Genomic DNA, 16,880 nt, shown 5'->3' on the forward strand with positions numbered 1-16,880 from the left:
CAAACAAGTTTTTCCTATGCTATCAATGGTTAGATCATTAGAAGGCATTAGAGTAGACTTTTACTCTTCTAGTGCTGGTGTGCTTTGTATGAAAACACCAGAAATGTATATGTCTTTTGACCTTCAGTCTCAAATTCTGCTTAGGCAGTTAGTAGATGATCAGGCATGGGTTAAGTTACTTCATAAATTGCCCATTTTACTGAGCAAAGAGTTCCTTTTAACCTGGCAACTTATCTATTAGATGGTTTAGGAGTGACATTTTAAACATGTTGGTAAAATGCGTAGATCAGAATAAGACTAGTCGGAGAGCGAAGGATGATACATAAGCTTAGGAATGTGCACATAGTGTTTTTGTGGTTAAGAAAATAAATAAATACAGACAGAAATATGAAAACTGAGTTTGTGATAAAACCACTTGTTTTTAGCGCTTGTGAAAATATCATGTGATTCCATGATTCTAAACTCTCAAATAGGCATTTAAAACTCAACATACTCATCACAGAACTGATGTTCCTCTCAGTCTTCTACCCCACAGTATCCCTCCTTTCAATGGATAAGGATTTTTCTCTACGTATTCCCCCACTCCCAACCAGGATGTCCTTCCCTCCTCCTTCCCTTCTTCCATGCCTCCTCACATTCAGTTCATCAGACATTTAGTTACCTTCAAAGACCACCCAGAGCTGGATGTGGCCTACTACCTCTGCAACTTTCCATCCCTGTCTTCTTTCATTCTTCCCTGAGGTTACTATAGTCAGCCACTAACTGGTCTCCCTGCTTTTACCCTGGTCCAGCCAGTGGGCTCTTCTCAACATAGAAACCAGAAGAACTGTGTGTTTTGTATACTGGATCACTTCTCACCAGAGTGCCTACTCGGATTTCTGACTGCACTCATGGTCAAGGCGAGGTTCTGAAGGCAGTGCTTGACTATGTAGGATTTGACCATCAATTATGTTTCTGATTTATCCTTTTTTTTTAAAAAAAAATCTCCATCTTGCTTATTTTCCTCCTGCTTATTTCCTCTTTACTGCTCTTCATGTCAATGACGCCATTCCCACATTTATGTTATTCCTTCTGTCGGATTAGTCCTCTAGATAGTCACATGCCTCCCCCTTACCTCTTCCCAGCCTGTCTTCCACAGAGCCTCCTCCTTAAGATTCATTCCATACTGAGCCTGGCTGATATTGCTTCAGTTTTATCATGATGTTGTAACTTTCAACAGACTATGTAATTTACTCCCTTATTATGCTCCTCCATCCTTCTCTGTGTCCTCGCCCTCTTGGCCCTGGAACAGAGGCTCCCTGGCAGGAATCTTTTGTTTGTTTATCATTATACTGTAAGCGCCCAAAACATTTCCTGGGACATGATAGGAACTCAATTAAATAGCTGGTGAATTGTTGAATTTAGATGTTCAGGCCAGGTAAATAGACTTTACATGTAAGTGGAAAACAACATGTTACTCAGATGCAGTCATACATGGGAGCTATCAATATGACAAATATGGTCAAGAGGAAAGAAGCAGGTATTTGTTTTCTTCACAGACAGGAAGAATTAGGGAATAAAAAAAGGAGGCACGTATGTTTTTACCTCAACTATTTAAAAGCTGATGGAATCATGTGAATCTTAGAGTAATACATAGAACCTAGTGAGGTAGGTTCTGTGTAATCTGAGAGCCCATGGGTTATTGCATTGACAGGTATCCATTAGCTCTGCTTTGTATAAGTGTGTATTAACTTTAGTTCATTTTGAGTAAAATGAATACTATTTTTATGGAACCCTTATACATGCCTTGCATTTCATCTGGCTTTATTTATATGTCTCTTTGGAACAAGAAATCTCATGCTTTCAACCTCTGATGAATTGATTTGGTTTATGTCCTAGATACCTGTTTAATAATGTGTTAGGATTAGTATGGGTTCTCAAGAGGTATGTGGGTCTCTTCTTTTTAAGGTGTGGGTGAATTCAGTCACAGAGATGACCAGAGGTGACCTGTGTGCAGAAGATGAGGACTCCTCCCCGCAGGACCTGGTCTACTGGGTTACTCCACCCAGTAATGGGCATCTGGCTTTCAAGTTCCTTCCCAGTCAAAGCATCCAGAACTTCACCCAGGCTCAAATCAATGAGGGCCAACTAGTGTTTGTACATGCCGGTATGTCCCAGAGCCAAGCAGCATGGAACTAAAATGTGTTTTGATCCGTTGTTAGTGTGATATGTATCGATAAGAGATGCTCACTGAAAAACCATATAGAAACTTTCCAAGGCTGTAATATTTCTTGGTAAAGCCAATAACTACAAACATTATAGAGTCTCTATGACTCCCACATATTCGAGTTAGCACGGAAGTCTGGTTATAAACTTTGAGCCTTTTCCTGCCAAGTTTGCCATAGCATCTGTTTTCTTGTCATTCTCCGTCTCTTCCCCTCACCTATCACTGGAGATTGACTTGGACATTCATTTTTATTTCTTGCCTGTTTTCCCTATAGCAATGTAAACACACTAAGGACAAAGCCTCTTGTATTCTCAGCTTCTGGAAGAGTGACTAGTAAAGAGTAGTTGTTTAATAAGTAAAAATTGTCAAACAAATGACATAAAAAACTAGATGCCCAATGGTACCCACTAGACACTATGTTGAAAATGAACTATACAACTTGTGGGTGGGAATGGGAGGGAAAAACTGAGAGAGAGCCAGAGAAGGGGTGGCATTGTCCAAAAAGAAATATATTCTTTATCTAACTTACATAACTGTAATCCCTCTGTACATCACCTATAGTAAACTAAAAACAAATTTAAAAAAAGCTAGGTGCCATAGACTCATGACTATAATCCTAGCTACTTAGGAGGCTGAGATCTCAGAATCATGGTTTGGTGTTAGCCTGGGAAGACAAAGCCATGAGATTCTTATCTCCAACTAACCAGCAGAAAGCTGAAAGTGGAGGCATGGCCCAACTGGTAGAGCACCAGCAGTGAGGGAAAAAGCTCAAGGCCAGAAACAAACAAACAAAAAACCCAAACTCCCCCTCAAAAAAACCCAAATCCACAAAAACAAACAAACAAATAAGAAAACAAAGAAATAATGTGTGAGGTAGTAATGTTCTAGGTGCTGGAAATAACACCAGTGAACAAAGCAAGTATTTGAGCAAGGAATGAATACGTGACCAAATGAATGTAACTGTATTTTTGAGAGACTTAGATATTGAAGGCCTTTTCTGCTTTCTTTTGTTCATCAATAAATCAGTCAAATGGCTGCCAGGAATCAGCAGAAGGGGTGACCCAGACACACTGCAAAGGTGGCCTGGCTTTGTTTCCAGCTGCTCTTGGTAGCAGCTGGAAGGATTGGGAAGGAGAGAGCATGAGCTTTTCCGATTATCACTATGACTTGTTTGGCACTGGTGTTGAACTCAGGGTCACAGGCCTATGAGGCAAGTACTCTAGTACTCGGGGCATGTCCCCTGCTCCTTCCAATTACTTTCTTTAAAACTATAGTAAAGAAAATAAAAATAAGATTACATCTAAATCTAAATACGGTAATGTCTTGATTATTTTTGGACTTACCACACAAGATCCCCAAAGCATCCCAAAATAATTTTCTATGTGAATGTCCCCCTCCACTAGTTCCAAACCAATAGATCATAATGTGTGACAGTCAGACCTGTAACGCAATCTTAAATCTACTTACATATATATTGTTTCTAGGCTAGATGACACATGGATACATGTGCATGTTTCCATTCTTAAAGTGTGTACACATGTGCTCAGTAATAAAATACAATTCATTAAAGGGACACTGAATTGAGGTTTCTTCTAATTTTGTATGTTTTTCAGTATTAGGTACCAAAAGGCTAGGTAGTAGTAGGTAAGGGCCTACAACTACGACTTTCTCTTTAAAGAAAGTTTATCATGGTTCTGGGGGTAGCTGCTATGGAGATGTGTGTGTGTGTGTGTGTGTGTGTGTGTGTGTGTGTGTATAGAGGGGGAGGCACTGATTCTCTCCTGCCACACCACTTACTTCACATCACCTCCAGAAGTCCCCTGAACACTTGTAATGAGCCCATTTTTGAAATAAAGAAACAGAGTCTTAGAAAGATTAAATTGGCCCAACTCTAAAACTGGGCTTTCTTCAGGAGTTCTCACTCACGGAAGGACAGAGCATGCTGAAAAACCTGGAGTTACTATTTGCCATGAAGGATTTAAATAAACATGAACTCTCTGGGTTGATTGATTTGTCAATTGCCAGGTCAATATTTGCTTTTGGCAAGTAGAGATGATAATGTCTCCTAGAAAAGCAGGAAGGCAAGTTAAAGGCAAGGTTCACAGGAGGGCTGATCCATTACATTTTCTAAATGGATGGTGAGGCCAGCTAATCACTTTCAGAGTTGGAAGCCCAGCTGCAGAGGAGTCTTGCTGAAGCCAGCTGGTTCTCCATTGGTGCCTATGTCTGTCCTCAGTCCCAAACAAAGACTGAGGTTTAGTCTCTCTTAGCATTTTGTCTTTGTGAAGTCCTCTGCCATTAAGGTAATTCACTGTGTCGTTTAACCTAAGTGGGTTGAGAAAACCAAGATATGAGAGGCTAAGTGATTACCTGAAGCTCGTCTTTCTCAAAGTACTGTTGGGGAAAATCAGAGACTGTATAATAGGAAATCCGCAGGGCAGCCCTATTTTATAAAAATATAATTTTATTTTTATTATTAAGGTGTTGTACAGAGGGGTTAGCATTTTATAAGCCAGGTAAGGAGTACACATGTTTTTCTGGATAATATGATCCCTTCCTTTACTTTCCTCCAGTTGCTTTCTCTAATCCCTGTCCACAAGTTACACAGATCATTTTCCATATAGTGTATACTGAGTAGCAGGATTGCATTTGTTTACCCAAGCAACCTTCTTTTTGTGTTTACATTTTTATCTTTCTTTGGTCCTGATTAGTCTGTTAGGTCACAATATAATATTCTCTCTCTCTCTCTCTCTCCCCCTCTCTCTCTCTTTCCCCATGTGCTGTGTGTGCGTGCATGTGTGTGTGTGTGTGTGTGTGTGTGTGTGTGTGTGTTGTATTTGCTAGGTACCTGACATACTTCCAGCCCACTTTTGCACTGGTTACTTTTGAGATAGTCTTGTTTCCTTCCTGGTTGTGTACTCCGGGTATGCACCTGAACTGCTATCTGCCCATTTTAACTTCCTGCTGTAGTTAGGATGATAAGTAATGGACTACCACATCCAGCCTCTGTATTGGCTTCGATAGAATTCTTTTGCTTCCCTTTCCATTTTGTTTCTGGGCTTATGAAATATTTGAAGTGCTCATGGTAGGGAATACTCTGTCCTTGATTTTGTGTTTCATTAAGAGCTATTTCTAGAAAAAAATTCTTTAGAAATTGTTCTAGAGCTATTTCTTTTATTTAAAGAGCTATTTCTAGGATAACAAAATTGCAAAATAACATTTGGTTCTGAGTTAGGAAGATACTAAATTTTCTCTCTGTCTTTGTTTTTCTCTCATTGTCAGTATATTGGGAAAAATTAACGATCTGTAACCTTTTTGTGTGAGAAATCAGAATTCTCGGGGTTTATGTAAATGACAGAGACTTGAGAGTTCTCAAGCCTTCGATTTACAAAGCTTTTATTAAACTGTGATATTAAGGGATGCTCATACCTAACTGCAGAGTCAGGTTGGGCCTGCTTTCTTTCCCCTTTTGCCACATGTCCCAGAGGGCAGCCATTTCTTACCCAGCACAGGCCTCTAAATGGACTGCTGGCTGGACATTTTCCTAGGATGATGGGATGTCTGCATAGTGATCATGCGTGGTGCCGTGTGAGTCAGATTGGTAAAGTCCTCTCAGGAACTGGATCAATGTGGGTCCATCTTGATTTATGTCTTGCACATATTAATTTTTAACTTTATTGCTATTCATAATCCCTTGGCAGAAGTGTGGGGGTGGAATTCTCTCCTTGTAGAAATTTTACAAAAGCAAGCCCGATTCTTTCCCTTCCCTTTCTTTCCTCAAAATAGAGTCAGCTTAAGGTAGTTAGGTAATTCAAAGTGTAACTATTTGATTTTCAGCATTATCAAAATTTCAGAAATTATTAGGGAATATGTATATCGGTGTATATATATTATAGTTATGTATTACTTTACTACACTATAATTTAATTTCAGAATAACAAAATGCAGTGATGATTATGTTAGAAAAATTTTCAGAAATGATATCTCCTTTTTATTTTATTATGTCACAGATTGGATGAATTTCTGTTTTAGTTATTTTAAATTTTATTTTATATTTTGTTTTATTATACTAGGGATTGAAGTCAGGACCTTCTGCTTGCTAGGAAAGTACTTTACTGCTTGAGCTACAAGAAGTAGCTTGTAGCTACTTTTTGTTTGTTTTTCAGATAGGGTATCATCCCTAACTTTCCCTAGGCTGGCATCAAACCCTGATCCCTTTGTCTCTACTGCTGAGTAGCTGAGTAGCTGGGATTACACGTATGCCACCATTCCCAGATTGCATCTGCATTTTTAGGTCTTCATTGATATGTTTGAACTTTGTGTCTTTGGTAGAACAGTTACATATTACTTAAAGTTAGTGATACATCCTAGAATGAGTTGGCAGGTGATTTCTGTCATTGTGTGAACATCATAGAGAGTTCATACACAAACAAAGATGGCTGAGAGATCTCTGAGTGACATGATCTCATGAGACCACATGTGGTTTGTTATTGAGTGAAACATCATTGTGTAGTACATATCTATATTTGATTCAGTGAACTCTGAAGTTGTATTAACACATTCTTAAATTGATAAGAACTATTTTTCAAAGAAAGTGGTGGTGGGGGCAAGGGTGAAGGTGGATGGATTTGGCAGAACTACCAAACTGACAAGAGTGTATTTTCTTTCTTTTTTTTCTTTTCTTTTTTTTTTTTGAAGGAGCAATGTCAGGAGGTTTTAATTTTCAGGTTACTGATGGATTGAACCTTGCACCTCGACAAATCTTTAGCATCACTGCTCGAGCTCTGATCATTAGCTTAGAAATAAATAGAGGTTTAAGCATCTTTCCAGGTAAGAGTTTTAACAAGTTTTTTGGGGAAGGGGGTGGGAAGAAGCCCCAAAGTGTTTTTCTGTTTGTTCAGACAGCTGCATTGTACAAAGTGTTGTTTTATTGTAGCATGGCGCCAACCACATTGAGAAAGCCCCAGAAAGAATTCCTTCTCTGCAGGAATTTAACGGAAGCAGGACTGGGCTCTCTGAAACCCTTCTGTCTTTCTCTTTCCCTCATGCTGGAGGGCATGCCAGTGCAGAGTCACCAAAGCGACCATCTTCACGGTCCAACATGCCCTGTGCTACTCTCTATGCAGAATTCATACAGAGCAGAGAACCACGGTCCAACATGCTCTGTGCTACTCTCTATGCAGAATTCATACAGAGCAGAGAACCAGGCTGGATGTGCCCATCACTTTCTTGGGATTTTTGTATTTGGAATATAAAAACCCTGTGCAGTACTGGGAGGTGTCTATGGTTTCAGTGAGTGAAGTTCTAGATGGTTCTTTGCCAAGAATCTCAGCCTGGCTGACATGGAAGGAGCTAAATGAGCTGTTCTGGCCAATACTCACATTGCACAGAAGGGGAAAGATTTATCCGATGGCAGAGGCAAATTAAAAAGGAGAGAAAAAATTGAATTTGTTATTTCAGAAAAAAAGCACTGAGGTGGAAACATGGGAAATCATAAAATTTTATCATACCCTGAATATTGGTGGAGGAGAGGAGGAGGCCAAAAGCAACTCTGCACATCATGAGACTTGCTCAGGTGATATGCTTTACCAGTAAAGCATAGATGGAGAAAGATATTATTTAAAAAATTAATTATGGTTGTACTAGCTTGTGTTTCCAACTGCTGGAAAGCTCTTTAAAATAGCCATGTCAATCAGGCATATAATCCTACCTACTCAGGACACTGAGGTCTGAGGATCATGGTTCAAAGCCAGCCTAGGCAGGAAAGTTCTTGAAACTATTATCTCCAATTAATCACCAAGAGAAAAAGAAGGCTGGAAGTGGAGCTGTAACTCAAATGGTTAAATACTAGTCTTGAGCACAAAATCTTAGCGACAGTGCCCAGGCATTGAGTTCAAACCCCAGGTGCAGCACCCCTTCCCCGCCCCCACCTCAAAAAAAGAGAACAATGTCTCTGGTTATCTTAGACTAGTTAAGTGAGAGTCTCTGAAATGGACTGGGCATAACTTTTAAAAATCTTAGTTGGTCCTAAAATGGAATAGGGATTGGAATCCATGGGTCTGGCCCCTCTGCCAATCCTTCAGTCTCTGCAGTTGACACAAGGTAGGCCATATAATCAGGAATCTGGCAGGCTTTGTGGCTTCAAGAAGGAATGTAACTTGGCCAGGAAACAGTGAAGGGTGGAGGGCTCTCACACTTACGTAGTGGACTTCAGTGAAAATGACTTTCTGCTTGTTACTAATTTTTGAAAAACTGCTTTTAAGGGAGATTTTGAAATTTTTAGTTATCCTCATCCTTTGAGTTTATGAAAAGAAAGATTTTTTAAAAATACAGCATAAGCTATGTTAGCCAAGATCCTTCTATTTTTAAAGCTTCTTTTTCTATTCTAAATTTCTTTTCCTGAGAATAGTGTAATGCTTCTCTCAGTTTTTTTTCCCAAGGCAATTAGTGTTTAAAGACATAGACAAGCAAACAATTATACCCTGGTAATATGAACAATTGGGTACACTGTTAAAATATTCTATAATCAGGGTTTATTGCAACAAACTAAATACTTTTAATCTATTCTGGCTACAGAGATCTTGTTTAATAACCGACGACAATTAGTTATATCAAAGGAGGGGCAGAATGACTACACCTTACAGACTTTCAAATTTCTGGGTCTTGTTTTACTTACTATTATTTTGAAATGGAAAATTTATTAAAGTGGCCAAAATTCCTTTGTCACCTTTCTAGAACAATATAAAACATACTTTTCATAGGTGTCTGCCTAGCATTGGACGCAGCCTTGGGTAACTGTCTTTTTCCTTTTCCAAGAAGCCTTACATCTGCCTCCATATGTTCCAAAACTCACTAGTAGAACTTGCATGTTTTTCTCAGATCCCAAAGAGAGCCACTCTCTTTCCAAAGCTCCCTCTGACTTGTTAGTTCTGTTAGTATTCTTGGTTTCTCTGACGCTGTCTGTCTCTACAATGTGACTTGTTTCCTGGACTAGCTCCTGGCCAGGAGGAAAGAAAACAGATTTTTTTTCACATGCATTTCCATTGAGTGGCTTTTGCAGTTGACAAAGATCTCAATTTGAGAGGGAATGAAAATGAGAACTGTGCAATTACAGACTGTACAGTCAGGGTAGACATTTTACAGATTATTCAAGTTGATGATGGTGCTTTTTTTCAGCCCAAATATTCTCAGGTAGCAATGACCCAACAGTTGAATTTTCATATATGAGCATGATTTTGGTGAACATGTCATCTCTTCTTTCCAGGTACCCAACTGAGTTTTGCTTTGCTTGGCTTCTGTAGCAAGGATTGTTGGTTCCTGCTTCTGTGTGATAATGTTCCATGTCCCATTTTACATTTTCCCTTAGACTTCCAGCTCCAACCTTTTCATATAAGAGAAGGGAGGCTGCGTTCTGCCTTGTTTGCGAGACTTAAGATGTCAGGTATAGGCTACTGCTGACATATATACCTTGATGACCTCTATGTTCTAAAATAGCATGGAAATCTGTTGCTTTCTATAGGACTACATACGAAAATCTGTTCCTATTACAGATTGTATATTCAAATGCTGATACTCTGTGCTTTTATGATGTTTTCTATTTTTCATCTTCCACAATGGGATCCTATAAGGCTTTAAATTAAATAAAGTATGTATATGGAAGTTTTGATCATTCTCTTTTGGGAAGTAAAAGGGAAGGGTCAGGATTGTGTAACTGATAGTAGTTTTAGGATGCAAGATGGAATGGTGACCTTTATCTCAAATCCTGTGCTAGCATCAGGCACGGGGTTTCACAGGCCCCCCTTCCTTTCTATGGAGGCTTTCGTTGCAGGGTTGTCTCTGTTTTAGAAGCCAGTTTCCTGACCATGGGGTTTTGTTTTGGGCAGTACTGGATATTGAACTCAGGGCTTCAAGCTTGCTAGGCAGCTGCTCTACTGCTTGAGCCATAACTCTAGTCCCTGATAGAAGTTCTTCTCAGTATTCTTGTATTCTTCTCAGTGTTATTGATATATTAACCTGAACAACCAGAGGGGGAAAAAACCTATCTATCTATCTATCTATCTATCTATCTATCTATCTATCTATCTATCTATCTATCTATCTACCTATCTATCTATCTACCTATCTATCTATAGTGAGCAAACAATGGTCATATAGAAATGTTGTGCATCTTACTGTGTTTGATTAAAGATCTATTTCAACCTGGCATTAGTTAATATTAAAATTCATATTGGTCCCATACCATTTGGATTTTTCTCTGCCAGCTCTCCAGACTTTGGCTGTTTCTGTCCTGGCTCCTGTATGTACTCACACTTGGTCATAAAAAGTGGACCTGGTCTGAGACTTGTAAGAATTGTATAACAAGCCAAAATAACTATTGGCATACATAGTGAGGTGAATGTTTTAGTCTAATCATAGCTTCTGTGCTTCGCCAAATTTGAAAATTGGTTTTTAACTTAAAGTAGGAAAGGAGTTTGCTTCTAAGTGAAATGCATATATATATGCATTTATATAAATACATATATATACATAATATTTTAATTTTCAGTCTTATTTTTCATATATATTGTAGCTATGTGTATAATATTTACATAGGTAAAATGTATGTATACTGTATATGTACATATATACTTATATATTTAATTGAAACATATTTTATTCCTTTCTGCAAGATTTATTCCTCAGAAAAAGGAACATTTTGTAACAATGTTTTCACATTGACTGCTATAATTGGTTTTGTTTATCTTTAGGGTGGCAGGTTAGAATATATGTTGCCTTAGGATCTAGATTTTCAATTTACCCAAATAGTACTTGCATCTATTTCAAGAAAATTGACTCTAAACATTGAGCAAATTGACTTTGAGAATTTTGCTATAATGCTCTAGTTAGACCCAAAATGAAGTAGCCCACTGCCTAGCCTATAACTTTAGTCTCTTTGGTCATGGTATGGCATCTCCTCAAAAGACCATCTGTCTGCCTGGAAGAAATTTAAGGAGAGAAGGGAAAGGGATTAAACACATGATGCTGAAGGGTTTAGAACACTGAATCATAAAACTTTTTAGTCAATGAATCTTGACACACTGAATTGAATATTTTAAATCTTAGTAGGAGATAACCAAGAACTATAAGGAAAGATAGCTAGTTCTCAAGGAAACAATTAAAGGCTTATTACTAGGTGGAATAAGGAACACATAATTAAGAGTAGAATCATCATGCAGAATACACAATAGTAAGTGACCCGCAAGTGATAGACTGAGTGCTACATGGGTACAGAGGAGGATCTTCCCATAGACTGGAATAGCCAGGGACCACTGGTCACTAAGACAGCCTTGAATTGCCCCTATAGAATGAGTAGCATTGTGATAGGTGCACAAAGGCGGGGTGAGCATGCCAAGGAGGGTAGCACTACTTGGAAGTGAGAACAAAGGAAGAGGAGGCTCTCTTGGGAAGGGGGGAGGGGGAGAAAATCTCTCAGGATGATTAATCACATAATTTCCTAACTCAGATATCATTGTACCCATTGAGCTCAGTGTAGAATGACATAAGCAATATAGTATTAAGATTAAAGCTGTTCACTTCCGAGTGAAATGTAAGTCCACTTAGCCTTGACCATTGGGTGAGGTGCTTAACTTCTGATACCTGTAAAAATTATTATACTTTCTTAGTGAAGGGATAACAGCTACAAGCTTCTTAGGGTTACTGTGATATCTTGAAAGGACAGATCTTGAAAAGCTAAAGGTAAACTGCTATATGATCCTGTTATACCACTCCTAAGCATATATATGAAAGAATACAAGTCAACTTACAGTCAAGATACCTGCACACTTGTGTTTATAGCAGCACTATCCACAATAACCAAAACATAGAATCAGTCTAGGTGTCTACTGACTGACAAATAAGGAATATATATATATATATATGTATGTATATATATATATATATATGTATACACACACACACACACACACACATACCATGGACTATTATTAGGCCAAAAGGAAGAGTGAAATTACATCATTTGCAGGAAAATGGGTGGAAGTGGAGATCATCATGTTAAGTAAAATACATCACTGAGGAAGTCAAATATCTCTTATATACAAAATCTAGCCGTTAATAATGAAGTATAGGATTGTAAAACAATTTCTGTTTCTGGTGAGATACTACAGGAGGGGGAGGGAGAAAGGAGAGAGAGTATGAGGGAGTGAATATGATTCAAGTACTTTATACACATGTATAAAATGAAACCCACTGAAATTGTTAGAAGTGATGGGGAAAGGTAGTGGAGTTGGATTTAATGGAGGTACATTGTATATGTATATGGAAGCATCACAGTGAAACTCCTTTCTATGAATAATATATGCTAATAAGAATATAAAAAACACGGGGTGCTGGAATAATTTTTCCTGGGTTTCAATCCTGATTCACCATTACAGAGCTTTGTTGCTTTGGGTAAGTGACTCAGTGTCTTCTTGCCTCTGTTTGGTCATCTGGGATAATACTGACCCCAGTTTCAGGGTAGTAAAAGGGTGATGTGCATCAAGAACATAGGAAACGACCAGCACACACTTGTGCATATAGAACAGTTAATACTGATACTTTCTTGTGTACTGCACTGAGGGTTGTTTCACTAAGTAACTGCTGAAAAGAGAAGAGAAAGAACCATGTTTAAATTCCAGATATCAAGTTAACAGGATAGATTTGATACTTAACAATATTTTTATACTTATAGGGCACATTTCTTCTTGCTCATAGGACTGAATTAACAGATCAGTAGTCCTGACTTTTTAAGAGATAGCCAATAAATACGTGATTTGTTGCCTAACGAGAAAACAAGGGAATGGGAAAAAGGAAGAAGAGGAGGAAAGGGAAGGGGGAAGGAAAAAGAAAAAGAAAAGGACAGGAGCAAGGGAGGGGCAGGGCAGGGCAGGGCAAACATGTTCATGATATTTCTAAGTTCAAGTTGAGTATACTTTATCTGAAATTGTTTTGACTGTTTGCATATACATGATGAATTATCTTGGGTATGGAAATTAAGTATGAACTATTTATGCTTTCCATATACTTTACTAATATAGTCCCCCTTCTGTGTAATTGTACAGCAGAAGTTGTTTTTGGTGTACTTGAGGTTTGGCTACAATCCATCTCATCCATTGATGAGGTCACGTTGGGGTTTGATAGGTTTCAAATTTTGGAGCATTTTAGATGCTGGCTTTTTGGGTTGGGGTGCTTGGCCTCTGGATCTCCTCTGCTCCTTATTGTAGGGATTTTCACATATTAACTCCTCAATATTTGTGGAAGAAGTACAAAAGCCTCAATGCCTGGTGATCATGAAACTCTTGCTATTATGGTAGCAGTACATTTCATGAGCAACTGGGATTCAAGGATGTTTGAGAAATGCTTTGTTTAGAAGGAGGATCAAACCAATGAGCAGCTTTCCTTTGTTCTGAGACTTTGCAGTGGCTTTTCAAACCTCCCAGGTGTGTCGGTGGAGTGAGGGCTTGCCAAGCAATTACAGTCCTCAGCACTAAGGACCCGGCCTTTTATAGGACAAACATTTTACTGATAAAGACATAGCTAAGACCTTACAGAAGTCATTCCCAAAACAAGTGTTGGGAGCTCCCTAATGCCAACAACTTGGATGACATAAGGTGGGAGGGGAGAAGAGGACATTTGGCTTTTGTTGAGTTGGGCTGGGCTTTAGAGGTGCCTTTAGGAATTTGCAGCATGATTGAGCTGCTCTTGCTGATTGAGCAATTCAGAGTGCTTGCTGAGTAGAAAGGAAACTTCGATGCCATTCTGGCTTAGGTGGTGGATGAAAGAAGGAGAGATGAATAGATCCTTCCATTTGGTGCTGGAATAGCTCTGGTGGGTTCTCAGCCCCAAAGGCTAAGATAAATGAAATGATATTTTCACAATTTATTTTCTAATTAACAGATAGCTCTGTTAGTAATCTCTGTGGGGTACACTGTGATATTTCAGTGCATTTATGCATTGCCTGGTGATTAACTTGGGTTATCTATAACCTCTAATATGTTTTATTTCTTAATGATAAAATATTCAAATTCCTTTTCTCCAAGTAATTTTAGATTTTGCAGTGCAATAGTGTGGGCTTTAGTCATCCTTCCGCATAACCGTACAGCAGAATTTATTTCTTCTATTTGCTTGTGACTTTTTACCCATTGGCCAGTCTCCTCATCACCTGTCTCCTCTACCCTCCTTGTTCTCTGCTATGCACTATTCTGCTCTCTACTTCTCAGCTTCTTAGGTTCTCTACATCCAAGTGAACTATACGACATCTGTCTTTCTGCTCCTAATTTATTTCACTTAACATTATGACCTCCAGGTCCCATTTGCATGGTCACAAATGACAAGATCTCATCCCTTTTATAGCGAAATAATATACTTATCCTGTTTTATTTACCCACTTACCTAGTGATGGACACTTAGGTTGATTCTATGTCTGAGAGTCCAGATACTTTTTTAAAAAAACCTCCATATTCCAAAAGATATTTCATATAATTTGGGTTGGAAGAAGTAACATTTCTTTAAAAAAGGAAAAGAAGCCTTTTGACTTCCTACTCCCTTAGAGGTAAAATTTAGGTGGTGAAAGAAGAAGTATATAACTATAAGTTAGGGTCCTTTATAAGAAGGAAGTAATTAAGAAAGTACAGTGGGAAAATGTTCCAGAGAAAAAAATGAAGATGGAACTGTTGGATGCTGGGATGCTTAGGGACTGAGCAAACACACACGAGACATAGGAAATTTCTATTATAGGAAGTGCTTGCCTTGAAAGAAACAGAATGCGCCCCAGTGAGAACTTTGTAACAGCAACTATGGACACACTAGCATTGCTCTTCGCCTCTCTATTGTGACTTCCATATTGGTTCTCAGCTTCAAAGCCAGAAAGAAGCCACAACTGCAAAAAAATTCAGCAGCAAGAAGTGAGAGGAACGAGGAAGGCAGTTACAAACATCACCTGAGCATTGTGTAACAACCCAAACTTGTTCCTGAAGCTGACATTCACAAGTTCACCAGCCTTACTACAAGGATGTGGTGCTCATCTCAGAAAAGCTGAGATATTCTAAATGAAGTCTCCAACTGAGAGCTCAGAACAATCCTTAAAAATCTGGAGAGCATCCACACTCGAAGCTGGTTTTTCCTCCAAATTAGCAAATGCCTAATGTGTTTTAAACACTACATCTGGTGGCTTTTGCTCTAAGACTACAAAGCACTAGTAGAGAAAGCAAACCCAGATGTCATCCAGGGTGCTTAGTTATCATTGGGTGGTTGATTCAACCTCATAAATAATGCATAATGTGCCTACTCAACAGGGCTACCCTTTCCCAAGGGCTAGAACTGAAGCAATGAAGACTGGAAAGAGGAAGTGAGTCTTTTCAGACTTCCCTTCCATGTCCCCTAAATCATGACAGAATAAAGGGATGATCTCTGACCCTGTACTCCTCCAAGTGTGTCCATGGACCTTCCATTCTAGGAACTGATAAGAATGGAAAACAAGAGAAAGTGTTTAGAAATTTTTATAGCAGTTTGGCATTGCCATGACATTTTTATTGTATTGTGCACATTATTGGTCCACAGTGGAGGAAGGAAACACTGATCCTTCTCCACAGAGCATCAAAAAGCACGAGGCTAACCTTAGTGTCCCCAAGTTCTCTGGTCTCTTGATACCAATGAGATTGTATTAACATCAAAACTTATGTGTTGCTAGTTCTTTCTGTGTCAGTGTTCATGCTGACCTTTGCTCCCCAGAAAATAGCTCATGTTTGTTCAAAAGCCAATTCCCACTCTCTAAAGGGGGGCACAGTCTCTTGTGTTCTAAGTACCACATGATCTGTTTCTCTGCTCTTAACCCTGGGCCCAGCTAGATGCCATGCAAGCCTCGACCTTGCCTTCCTTCCCTAGAGATCAGTTAGATATCTCGCCTGTGCAGAGGGAGGGAAAGGGAAGTTGATTTCCTGGGGTCACAAGAACAAATGGTACCCACAAAGTGACACCTCAGGGACTACTAGCCTCTCATAGCTTCATTTCTAGTTAGGGCTGTCCAGTCAATCTCCGCATTCATAACCATGCAGTTTCCAGGAGTTGTCAGGGGTCTATCAAGATGATTGCATTAGCTGGCCATTTCTTTTGTGTTATATTGACACACATGTCTTGATCTTTACTCAGGATCTACAAAGCCTCTTTCATCTCGTGACCTGAAAGCTGTGACCAATGATGAAAGTGCAGGAAACAGAACTGTAACTTTCACAGTCGTAAGGTCCCCTAGTCTTGGGAGGTTGCTGAGAATGAACGCTGACAATAGCACTGAAGATGTTTCCATTTTTACCCAATATCTGGTGAGTCTTGACGTGTGTAGCCTCCGGGCAGGGCTGCATGTTCGGGCAGGGCAGCCTTCTCATTTATCTTTGTCCTGCTAAGATAAATGGGCCCCACTGCCCAGTCAATTACTCACTTCAGCTGGGCTGGCTTAAAATAGGACACATAGGAAGCACAAGATGAGACACAATTACCAGAGAAACATTACACTAGTTTCAACTCTGTGACTCATAAATACAAAGGGATCTTTGTATCAATAAAGTTGGGCATATAAGGAAATCCATAGCACAGTTGCTGGAGTGAATCCTGCATTATGTATGTATCTGTTTGTGTTTATATATGA

General features: G+C 39.1%; 1 protein-coding gene across 1 annotated transcript in view; it reads left to right on the top strand.

Moving 5' to 3' along the window:
• The window catches only part of LOC105987294 (chondroitin sulfate proteoglycan 4-like), a 56,984-nt gene that overhangs the window by 22,980 nt on the left and 17,124 nt on the right, over positions 1-16,880 (top strand). The window contains exons 6-7 of the mRNA XM_013018508.1: positions 1,948-2,146; positions 16,388-16,557. Coding sequence (XP_012873962.1) covers positions 1,948-2,146; positions 16,388-16,557 — 369 coding nt within the window. The remainder of the gene's footprint in view (positions 1-1,947; positions 2,147-16,387; positions 16,558-16,880) is intronic.

The sequence above is a fragment of the Dipodomys ordii genome, unplaced genomic scaffold (genome assembly GCF_000151885.1).
Source record: "Dipodomys ordii isolate 6190 unplaced genomic scaffold, Dord_2.0 Scaffold41, whole genome shotgun sequence".
NCBI lineage: Eukaryota > Metazoa > Chordata > Mammalia > Rodentia > Heteromyidae > Dipodomys > Dipodomys ordii.